General features: G+C 53.8%; 2 protein-coding genes across 2 annotated transcripts in view; one reads left to right on the plus strand and one right to left on the minus strand.

The window, feature by feature from the left end:
* The first annotated feature begins 365 nt into the window (after positions 1-365).
* On the plus strand, positions 366-3954 carry SOWAHA (sosondowah ankyrin repeat domain family member A). Its single transcript, XM_029941367.1, has one exon. The coding sequence runs from the start codon at positions 737-739 to the stop codon at positions 2444-2446; it is 1710 nt and encodes a 569-aa protein (XP_029797227.1). The 5' UTR covers positions 366-736; the 3' UTR covers positions 2447-3954.
* Positions 3955-7795: 3841 nt separating this feature from the next.
* The window catches only part of SHROOM1 (shroom family member 1), an 8367-nt gene continuing 4548 nt past the window's right edge, over positions 7796-11614 (minus strand). Inside the window, exons 4-10 of the mRNA XM_029941168.1 lie at positions 11197-11609; positions 11045-11100; positions 10606-10815; positions 9841-10413; positions 9614-9752; positions 9235-9507; positions 7796-9112 (exon numbers count right to left, since the gene is read on the minus strand). Of these exons, the coding sequence (XP_029797028.1) occupies positions 8780-9112; positions 9235-9507; positions 9614-9752; positions 9841-10413; positions 10606-10815; positions 11045-11100; positions 11197-11609 (1997 nt within the window). The 3' untranslated portion in view covers positions 7796-8779. The remainder of the gene's footprint in view (positions 9113-9234; positions 9508-9613; positions 9753-9840; positions 10414-10605; positions 10816-11044; positions 11101-11196; positions 11610-11614) is intronic.

Raw genomic sequence — 11614 nt, forward strand, 5'->3', positions numbered from 1 at the left:
CAGGAAACAATTGTTTTTTAAACATCTCTTCTAAACCTCAGGTAACATACATGGCCATGCACAATGTCTGCAAGAAGCCGTTTTCCTCTGTGAAACGCAATCGAAAACTGGAAAGATACTGATGGTCTTTAAATGAATTACAGCTTATAAGGAATCTCCTGATATTTTGTGGTGGTTAACTATTCCTTAAGGCAATAAAAATCCTTGCCTCTCCGATCGACCGCGGCATCCCTGGGAAACACACCCACCTAGCAACCGGGAGCCGGCGGAACCATGGCACTGCGCCTTTAATTCCCGGGTTGGGAGGGGTGTGGTGGATAATTTCCGCTCCCCGACTCCCTCCGCGGCCTCGGTGGCAACTGGCACCTGTAAGGCGAGCACCGAGCACGGGGGATGGAGCCTGGCGCCCATTGGACAGAATACAAAGGCAGAAACCTACCCCGAAGACTGGGGGCCTGGCGGGGCGGAGGCGGTGGGCGCGCGCCGTGGCCCCCAGCACCTTCTTCCAGGAGACACTCGGGCCCCGCGGCGCGGGCGTGACCGGTGTCCAGCTTCACGGACGCGCCCTTCCCGCCTCAGTGCAAACAGGTGAGCCTGGCGGAGGAGGACGTGGCTCCAGGAACCCCTGCTCCGGCTAGTCCCAGCGGACGCCGCGACGTCCACCTGCCCCGGTAGCTGGGAACCGAGGGCAGGTGGCAGGGGGCGGCCTCGGCTCCGCCGCAGGGCCGGACTGACCATGGCGCTAGCCGCCGCCGCGGCCGCTGCGGCCGCCGGAGTGAGCCAGGCGGCCGTGCTGGGCTTCCTGCAGGAACACGGCGGCAAGGTGCGCAACTCGGATCTGGTGAGCCGCTTCAAGCCGCTGCTGGATGCCGGCGACCCGCGCGGCCGCGCCGCCCGCAGGGACCGCTTCAAGCAATTTGTCAACGACGTGGCGGTGGTGAGGGAGTTCGACGGCGTCAAGTTCGTGGTGCTGAGGAAGAAGCCGCGGCCCCGGGAGGGACCAGAGCCCCTGGCCTCGTGCGTCCATGGCATCCCCGCGGCACCAGCCCCGCCGTCGAAGGTCACTTCGGTCTCACAGGAGGAAACCCCTGGCTCGGGGGCCCCATCCCTGGCCGCGGAGCAGCACTCGGTGGAACCACTTGAGGAACCGGCCCAGCCATTAGAGCCACAGGACACCCCCGGGGCTCCGGCATCTGAGCCCACTCAGCCAACCGGGGAGCTGTTGTTAGGTCCGGCCCAGCAGTCATGGGGGCCCTCCGATCCCCAGATTCCAGTCTTGGAGCTAGCCCAGCCCTCTGAGGGACTCTCTACAGACGTGGCCCCGCCGTCTAGGTCACCGTCGGAGGAGGCCTTGTTCCAAGTGGAGTCGCCAGACCAAGAACCTGGGCATGGGGCGACGAAAGAAGCGCTACCACCCCCTCGGCACGCGCCGCCACCGAAGCCCTGCATGCTGCCGGTGCGCTGCGTTCCAGGCCCTTCTGCGCTCCGGATCCGGGCGGAGGAGCAGGGCCTGCGCCGGCAGCTGTCTGAGGAGCCGAGCCCGCGGAGCTCCCCGCTGCTGCTGCGGCGGCTCTCGGTGGAAGAGTCTGGCCTGGGCCTCAGCCTGGGCCCGGGCCGCTCCCCGCACCTGAGGCGCCTGTCGCGCGCCGGCCCGCGCCTGCTGAGCCCAGACACCGAGGAAGTGCCCGCCGCGCCCCCGCCGTCCGCCGTGCCTCTGGAGCCGAGCGAGCACGAGTGGCTAGTGCGGGCGGCCGCGGGCCGCTGGACCCACCAGCTGCACGGGCTGCTGCTGCGCGACTGCGGCCTGGCGGCCAAGCGCGACTTCATATCTGGCTTCACGGCCCTGCATTGGGCCGCCAAGAGCGGAGACCGGGAGATGGCTCTGCAGCTGGTGGAGGTCGCGCGGCGCGGGGGCGCGCCTGTCGACGTGAACGCGCGCTCCCACGGCGGCTACACGCCGCTGCACCTGGCCGCTCTGCACGGCCACGAGGATGCCGCCGTGCTGCTGGTGGTGCGCCTGGGTGCGCAGGTGCATGTGCGTGACCATAGCGGGCGGCGCGCCTACCAATACTTGCCGCCCGGCGCCTCGTACGCGCTGCGCCGCCTCCTCGGCGACCCGGGTCTTCGAGGCTCTAGCGAGCCAGATGCCGCCGGAGCTAGTGGTGGCACCCTTGCGACCCGGCGGCCTGTGCAAGTGGCCGCCACCATCCTCAGTTCCACCACCAGCGCATTTCTGGGTGTCCTGGCCGACGACCTGATGCTCCAAGACCTGGCTCGGGGCTTGAGGAAATCGGGCTCCTTGAGCAAGTTCTTGGGTGCCTCGCCCATACCTCCACGTAAAAAGACTAAGACCCGCAGTGGCCTACCGGCTTTTTCAGAAATTTCTCGTCGACCTACTCCAGGGCCCTTCCCTGGTCTAGTGCCCAGCCTGCCTCCCACAACCTGATGGTTCTTGAGGCTCAGCCTGGTTGATGTAACCCGGCCTGTCCCCTCCCATTCTAAGCCTGCCCAGGACAGCGGCTCAAGACCTGTGGCTACAGCCTGTTTCCTCCAGCTTTGTTCACTGCAGCCTGTTTCATCCAAGCGGGCCTACACCTCTAGCTTCTGCGGGAAACTGACCTGTCTACAGAGATGGGAATCAAGATCTCAGAGAGCGCCTCCTATAACAAACTCCGGAAATCAGGCTTGAACTTGGGAGACTTGAATTTTAGGAGCAAAGGTTAAGTAAGGGCCCCTGCATGAGTTACCCGGACCTCTGCATCTACACACTCCCAAGCCAGAACTGGAGCAAGGGTTTCTAAATGTTGTGTGGTGTTGGCTAGTTTGTGAGCTTTAAGATACAGAGTGGTTTTGTAATCTGATGCTTTTATCCTATTTTTAAATTGAAATGAGGTCAAACAATTTTCATAATAGCCTTTTGAAAATATATTTTTCCATTTTTAGACAAAATGCTCCTTTTCAATCTTTTGCTAAGTATTTTGGAATTCTATTTAAAAAAAAACAGATGATCAAGATCTAAAGGAAATTAGTCCCAACCAACAAAACCCTTAAACCTTTACCTACCTCATGTTAGGCATTCAAGATTCTAGAGAGTTTTGAAGACAGAATGTGACCATTGTGAATGTAATTAATTTCGGCTGTGCTGTGAATGCTAAATATTAGGAATCAAATGCATCTTGGGAGTAAGAATGATTTAACAATGAGAGAAAAGAGGCATTTTGGCAAATGCTTGTAATTTGTGGTTGTCTTTATGATGAAATGCAAACAGTGTACTTGGCACTAGTGGGATTTTTTTTGTTTTGGCATGAATATTTAATTTTTTAAGTGTGACTTATTTGTGAATGCACCATTGTGCCATGTCCCCGAATCTGGATTTCAAATCTGGCTGAGCCTTTTGATGCAGTAGGTGACTACTCAAAGAAAAAAATGCCGTAGCATTACACCACAAAAAACAACCAGTTAAATAACAGTGGATACACTTAAAGAGCGACTATTTTATGTGAAAATTCTACAGAAACAAAAAGTATGTTATATCCATAACATCCATCTGAAAGCAAACAACTTATTCCAAAATAGTAAATGAAGAATTTCTTTGCTCAGTGACCTTCGAGGAATGGCTTGCCTTCCCCACCTTTGCCCCCATCGGTAATTGAGAGGGTTTGTAGATATGCCAAGAGGTCCCAGGTTCAACATGTTGTAACTATAATGGCTCTTCTTCTCTTTGAAAGACGGGGGATCCTATTGCTTAAGCAGCCTTCTTGTATATCCTATGGTGGTAATGCTCTGCTTTTGCGAATTGTGTCTGCATGTCATTACCTCTATCAAATACTTCTTGTGGCAAAGGAGAGTGTGGCTCCTCCTCTCCATATATATCAGTGAGGCCTCTGAAATTATTTAAGGCAGTCCTTAATGGAATGTTTTAAGCAATGAAATAAACAAGTCTCTCATTTTGTTCCTGCTTGTGTGATAATGCACTTCCCTTCAACATTCTGCAGCTCTTGCTACTATATTTTCCTGTCTTCTAATCTACTTAATTTCTTGTTTCTCCTCATCCTCTTCCTGGCATTCTATTATTGAAAGAGTTGGGATTGATCTGCAAAAAGAAAGGCATCACCCACACATGGTTATGGTAGCCAAAAAAACCAATAAATGAATGTAAGCCCTAATCTGACCCTTCCTACCTTCCCTGCCTGGAACTCTAGCTAAACTGCATAATTTATTTAAAAATGCAAATTAAATCTGCCTCTGCAGAAAAATTGTGGGAGGCAATAATTATAGCAATCTCAGTTGCTGAAGGTCTAGAAGAGGGAATAAAATATTAGAGATTTTCCACGGTAAAAGAGAGGCTCGACTGAAACAGGATAACAAAGGTCACAAACACGGCACCTACCTTGAGACCTACCTTGAGAAAGACAAAATCTAAACCAGCAAAGCAGTAATAATAGTTACTAATGTTTACTACACACTCCTATCAGAGGAGGGTTACTTAAGCTGCCAGAACAATCTTTGTGTTTCAGAAGGGCACACTACAAGCTTCCAAGTGAAGTAAAACATTTGGCAAGAGTTCAGGATCAATAAGGCTAAAACTCAGATTTAAAATCACTGTTTTTTCCTTGCAGATCAAGACTTTGCTAAACTATAAAGGTGAAATCAGGAAATTACACTCTGATATGCATATAGAAAGTGTTCAAAAACCACATATTGCCTAGCAGGAAGTATACCTGTGGGTACCTGAGGGGTATCGTCAACAAATGAGTAATAAATACATAAAAGTTGTTTAGAAGTTAAGACAGTAAGACAGTTTTAACTGGCTAGAATCATCACAGGGAGAAGAATCACTCTTTTTAATTCGGGACAAGTTAATCTCGTTGATGTAGATGTGAATGAGTCATCCAGAGCAAGCTTTTAAATAAAGGTTTACACCTCCTTTAAAGGAGGCTGGAGGTTGTGCTTGAACGTGTCACACTTATCTGATGGAGACCAGAGTATGGGCTCATGCACATATGGCCTGCGTTTATTAAGCATCAGCACGCATCTAGAGACCGTGCAGGTATTACCCTCAACCTTATAAAGTATGTTCTCTTAGCACCTTGATTTGAAAGTGAGGAAACTGATGCCTCGAGAAATTGTTAAGTAACTTGTCCAGGCTTCATGGCTAGTGACTTTCAGAGCTGGGATGGCCTTCTGGTGCTCCTTTCCACCACAGTGTCCTTCGAGGTGGTCTTATCTTAGCCCTTGCTCATCTAGGAACCTTAGGCAAGTCACCTAATTCTCCAAACTCCGTGTCCCTGCTTCATGGGACATTAGACTGGCCATAGCGATCCCGTAGGCTGTGAGGAGGATGGGGCATAGGAAAGGCATAGGTAGCCCTCCTTGGGAACTGCAGCTGTCATCCTGAAATATCACCAGGGGTGCCCAGTTGGTCTCATAGGGGTATCTGGGTGCATTCCAAAACCAAATAGATTTGTGGCTTTGCTTTCCATGATCAGCATTCTTTTACCTTGTTAGTAGTTGTGCACATAAGTAACAATGGCAGCTGCTGGGAAAAATGTATTCACACCAAAGGGTGATTATCTCATGTTCTGTATGATACCATTTGTTAAAAATAGATATCACAATGTCTTTCTTAATACACATTCCTCTAGCATCCCTACCCACGCCTTCCAGACCCAACCAGATGTTTATTCAGCCAGCTGGACTGAAAGCACTCCCCAACACAGTTATAAAGCTGGGCCCACCCAGGACCCATATTCTTGCCCCCCACCACACACACCTTTTATCCCCACCTTTTCCTGGAAGAAATTATTTGACCTTTTAAAATGGTTTCATAAACAGTCTCTTTATTGGTCTCCATATCGCTTTTTGACTTGAACCTCTGTCCTGGCCTTACCCTTCCAGAACTGCCACATCTCTGGCCCTGAACCTGTGAAGCAGAGGTGGTCTCAGGTGTTACTACAGGGAAGAGGAAAAAGGGAAGAGATGGAGAAGCAAGTTGGGGAGGTGGGGATGAGAGTTGGAATTTGTCCAGATAGCTCCTCCAGAGGACAAAAAAAAAAAAAAAAAAAAAAAGGCTTCCTAGAAGGAAGTTAGTGCTGATTTAAGATTCAACAACAGGTAACCCCCCACCGTGATGGTCTAAACTGTAGCCAACCTAGGACTGTAACACTACCTGGGTAGCGGGTGGGGAGTGGGGGAAACGGTCATTGAGAGGATTGCTTTATAGCAATTGCTGGCCCCCACCCCTCCTCCCTCAGCTTCCACATTCCCCTTTCGCCTCCTCCCTGTGCAGTCGTCTTCCACCTTTGGCCTAAATTCCCTCTCAAGCTTCTAATTTACATGTGCATGAAGAGCACCGTGATTTGTTCCCAGGAGGATCCCTGAGGTCTACAGCAGCCGCTCGCGGAGGTACGTGGTGTGCAGAGCAGGCTGTTCCAGACAGATTGCGCGCGGGTTTGGGGCGTCGTGGAACGCTGCTTCCCTATTCCGTTTCCAATTTACAGTCTGAAGGTAAAAAGTACACTAATTAAATCCACATTAGGAGGAGCAGCGGGGGCGGGACTAGGGGAGCGGGGGAGGCGGCCGCGCTGCTGTTGCCTAGCAACAACTCCAGCCGATGCCTGCCCACCGCAAAAAACCAAGGGGACACGGCCGCACGCAGCGGGGCTGGGGGCGAGCAGACGCGTGTGCTGGAGCCTTAAAGACGTGGGGGCAGAAACCCCAACAGAGACCCATGAAACCTTCTTTTCTACCCTGGGGAGCTAAGCAAAACGCTTTTTTATACTGATACTCGAGATCAACACCCCCGGTTTCCTTGCTCTCCACTTCTTATTAACCAACAACTTTCCAACGAAGGCCCAGTGGCAAAGGAAAGCAAGCTAGTATGGCTGGCCAGAATTTCTTTCCGACAGAAGCAAAAAGGCTCAGAGCCAACCTTCAGGCCTAACGAGCACTGCTCAGCCGGGAAGGCAAAGCCCCTGGGTTAGCCCAGGCCTGCTAGCTGCAGAGGAGGCGTATGAAACGCAGGTAGCTTTCATCACAAGGAGAGCAGTGCCCTCTGCTGGCAGCGTCTCGGCAGACCGAATTCACCGGCCTTCTGACACCCGCTCACACAGCACCGCTACAAGTCAGCCTGTGGTGCCAGTGCTGAACGGGTATGGTGCGTGTTCTTCCACTTTGAGGGAATTACGGTGTGGAAGGGACATAAAAGGGAGCAGGAAGAAGACAGAGGCAAAACGGAAGGATGCGTGCTGGTGGTGTGGCCGTACTCTCCCCATCTGGTAAGGACAAGCAGCGGCCTCAACTCTCCGTGGAAAAACCCAGGCAGAACCAAAGTGCAGTTTAACGAGACGACAGGCACTGCTCCTCCAGCCCATGCCGGGCTGGAAGTGCTTTGTCTGAAGTACACAATTTCCGTTGGCCTGATGACTGTTAAGTGTTTTTCTAGGAGGATCACAATGGGAGAATGCAGTGGGGACTGTACGGGCCAAGAAGCAGAAATAAGTAGATTCCATCCAGACTATTTCAAAGCGAGCTGCCCTGCTAGGCAGAGGACTTTGGAGCGCAGGCCCCGCCCACAGTGTTCAAAGGAGGGCAGCAAAGCATAATGTTAGAACCCACAACTGCCTCAGCAGGAGCCCCATATGTTTTTTATAAAAAGGCACAATGTTAGCATTGTTCTATGCTCAATAGCCTGACTGTTATAACTAATTCTTTGGTATGAATACGACCATTTAAAATTCCCAACCAGTTGCGCTTAGTGACAATACGCATCAGAAAACAAGCCCAAAAGCAGAGATTTCTCACTTTGGGGTCAGTTGGCTTTAAATACACATACACATGCCTTTTAATGTGCCCAACTTCCAAAAATACACTGAACATTTGCATGAACAATGTTCTTGGCCCTGGCGTTTGCAGCTGCAAACACTAAAGCACATTTTCCCACATACATTTGCGAACTTAACATTGATTCTGTGTACACAGGGCTGGTGCACAAATAAAGGGGAGTGTGTGTCCTCTGTTTCATTCCACACCAGCACCTTCCTCCCCACCCCAACCCCTGGGCGCCCCCACCCCAGCCTCTCTAGCACACAAGCCCAGCTGCCCCTCCAGATCTTCAGCCTCCACATTCTAGGTTTCTAGCTATCCCCGACCTCCCCATGCCTCACTTTCAACCTGGGGTAAAAACCAGCAGAGGAGACCTGGATTCAGCCAATCAGGCCTAGGCTTTTGTGATAGTGATACAGTGACCAGAACTGGGAAGAATTACCGGTAGCAAGTGAGTTGAGGGCCCAGCATTCCCTTGGTCCTGACTGGTTTCAAGCCTGTATTGCCAGCCTTCCTAGGGATTCCCAGAGCTGACTGATGCACTCCAACAAATCCCTCTTTTGCACTCAGGCAAAGTTGGTGTCCAGAGTCTGTAAACAAGATCCCTCCAGGTGACACACACTTCTCAAATCAATTATTATTAAGAGGAAGAAAGGAAAGACAAAAAGACCGTTTTTCATTTGAAGTTTAAATGGTCTTCTGATTCGTCTCCTCTCCCTCCAACCAACCCAGACTGAGTCTCTCATTACAAAAAGGGGAAATACTGCAGTTTTAAAAATCCATAAATTAGTTGCCAAATAATCCACAAGACCACATGAAAACACTTAGAAGTATTCCGGGAAGACCCGCCCTGGGTCTTCCCCACCCAAAGGGAAAAGCACCGAGGAAACCAGCGTCACCCCCAGTTTTGTGGATGAAGAGCAGAGGAAACGCTCCCCACCCCTCGGGCCTGTAATTAGATGAGGGGCGGAGGAAAGGACGGTTTATCTGGAGGACGGGTCTCTGGGGTCAAGGTCAGCCTGGGAAGCGGGGGACGACGGCTAAGGTCGCTCCAGATGGCGTCCAGTTGGTCCTGAAGGAGCCGGACTCGATCGTCTAGGCTGCGCTGCTGGGCCAGGACGGCGGCCTTGCCCGCCAGCAGAGCGCGATAGGCGCGCAGCTCCTCGGCGGGCAGGGCCTTCGCCAGCACCTCCCGCAGGGCCCGCTCGCGCCGCGCCACGTGCTCCTTCAGCTCCTTGGCGTCTTCCTGCTGCCGCTGCAGGAGCCCTAGTCGCTGCAGCAGAGAGGCCTGCAGCCGCAGGGAAAGTGCGCCGTGAGCAAGGCGAGGGCGCCCTGGTTCCCGGCATGGTCCCAGACAGAGCTGGCAGGCCCCTCACCGCCCCGCCTTCCCCCAGCCCGAACCCCAGTCACCTGCTCGTCTGGGTCACTGTCCGCGCCCTCCCGGGCCAGGGCGCGGCGCACGCGGGCCAGGCGACTGCCCAGCAGCAGCAGCAGGCCAAGCACGCGCTCCAGGTCCGCCATGAACCTGCTGAACCGCTCTAGGTCGCGGGGCGCACAGGCCTGGCCCACCGCGGCCTCCAGAGCGTCCCCGCGCCTGGCCCAAGCCTGGGCCACCGCGTGCAGCTGCTCCTGCTCTGCCTGAAGGTCCCGCAGCATCTTTTGGAGGAGGTCGGCTAGCTCCATCTGCAGGGAGGGTGTGGGTACTTAAAGGCGAGGCCAGGCCCTGACTTCTTAGCCCATACTCCGGGCTCTTGCCCCATCCAATCTCCACCAGCCCCTCCACACTCACTTTCTTGGCTTGGATGCTGTTTGGATCAGAGAGACCCTGACTGCAGGGCTGGTCAGGCACAGGCGGGGTGGTATGGTTTTCAGACCTCATCTCCTCCTGAGAAGTTGGCAGGAGCTGGCAGGAGCTAAATCGATAGCACCTGGGGACAAAACCAGAGCTCCCTGGGCTGTTTTCCCCCAGACTGCAGGGACTTAGAATCCCCCAAGTCCCTAGTACCCAGCACTCACCCTGGCTCAGGAGCACCAGCAGCCTCCTTTCCCACCTCCTCACAGACTGGCCTCATTGCAGCCCAGACCTCAGCTACAGGAATCAGCCCATCTAGCAGGCCCAGGGGTGGCTCTGGGCTGGGACAGGAAGTGAGAGTGTCACTCATAGAAGAATCCAGTCTGGCCAGCTCCTGAACCAGCTCCTCAAGGCGGGGACTGGGCCATGTTGGCCTGGAACCAGGCTTGCGAGTGCTGCAAGCTAGGGCAGTATGGCCAGGAGCACCTGGGCTGCTGTTGCCTGGAGGTCCCAGGGCATCAAATGGAAGAGGTTTGAGGGGGTCACTCTCCATAGCTGCAAGTGGGTCAGTAGTCAGCAGTCCATCGGGGTCGAAGGTTGGAATGTCACCATTTGCAGTCCCAGGAGGGCTACAGCATGTGGTCCTGGAAACACCCACAGAACCATTTATCCTCTGCCAGCAGTCATCTACCCCTGCAGTCTCTGAGTGTTCCTGGAGGGCGTCCTCCGGGGGGACTGTAGCCTGGTCAGCCCTCTGGCCCAAGCTGGTTTCATATTGCTGGTCAGAGACATGGACACTGGAAGTGAAAGAGACACTAAATCAGAAAAAGGTCTATGCAAAGACAAGCAGTGGCCTCCAAGGGCCACCCGTCCCCATCCCCACAAGCCACGCTGCCAGCCTCCAGCTTGGAGAGGGTTCCCTGCCCCTCTAGCATTTTGTGGGTGGGAAAGAAGTGTCTCACTCAGCTTGGAAGCAAGAGGCAACTCACCCTGTTGGGTTTCCTGTGGGGGCATGGGTGTCTGGAGGTGATCTCACTCTGACTAGGGGGACATCTTCCAGGAAAACCTCATCATCAGGAAGGGATGGGAGCCGCGCAGACCCAATGCATGTCTCTGAGACCCTCCGTTCACGGTCTGCAGCACTGCTCTGGAGGCACTCTGCAGGACCCAACACTACAGCTCCCTTCTGAGTCAGGAACCTGGAGGAAGGGACATCACGCTGACTACAGTGACCAGGAAGGAAGCTCTTGGTGCTGCACCAAAATACACAGTCAGGAGTGGGGGGAGAACAGTAAGGGATGGCCTTTGTAAAGGACAAAATCAGAAGGCTCAAACTGAGGGTAGGTGATGGGACCTCTCCTTTCTTGGACAAGAGCTGTGAAAACTGGCTGTCTCCAATTTCCAGTCCCCTGGTGGTCCATTTCTCACCTGGAAAGTTTGGTCTGAAACAATGGTCTGGGGGTTTCTGCTCCATGGGGAACAACCTGGAAAGGCAAACAGTTGCTTGAAATGTAGCTTAAGTTTTCACTCTCCCAGATGTCCCTCATCCCAAGCCTGCAGCCTCTCTCTATCTTCCACACCTGCACATTGGGCATGATCCCCCCTGAAACTCCCCAAGGAGCCAAGGCTTCGCCTGAAGCGCTCCGACTCGGACTGGAAGGCCTGTGGGTGTCACCGAACTTCAGGGACCGGGGTTCTGGATGCTCTATGCATCGAGGCTGGGTCTCAGGCAGCCGTCTGATCTGCTGGTCTTCCGACTCTGCAAGCACCCTATGCTCCTGGGGCTCCGGCCCGGCAAAGCCAGAGTTGGAGCTCGCCTCACTGGAGCATTCCCCCGCGGATCCACGGCCGCCACCCACGCGACCCAGCTTCCCTGGCTCAGAGAAGCACCACTTCTGCTGCTGGGTGGCGAGGCGCCCCCCGCCGACGGTGCCCCGTGCGGGAGTCCCGGAGCGCCCCGTCTCCACTTCCCCGCCCGGGTGGCTGAGCGAGGCGGAG

The sequence above is a fragment of the Suricata suricatta genome, chromosome 6 (assembly GCF_006229205.1).
Source record: "Suricata suricatta isolate VVHF042 chromosome 6, meerkat_22Aug2017_6uvM2_HiC, whole genome shotgun sequence".
NCBI classification, from domain to species: domain Eukaryota; kingdom Metazoa; phylum Chordata; class Mammalia; order Carnivora; family Herpestidae; genus Suricata; species Suricata suricatta.

Coding starts and splice junctions, on each gene's coding strand:
- SOWAHA (XM_029941367.1), top strand. CDS start 737: ATGGCGCTAGCCGCCGCCGCGGCCGCTGCGGCCGCCGGAGTGAGCCAG.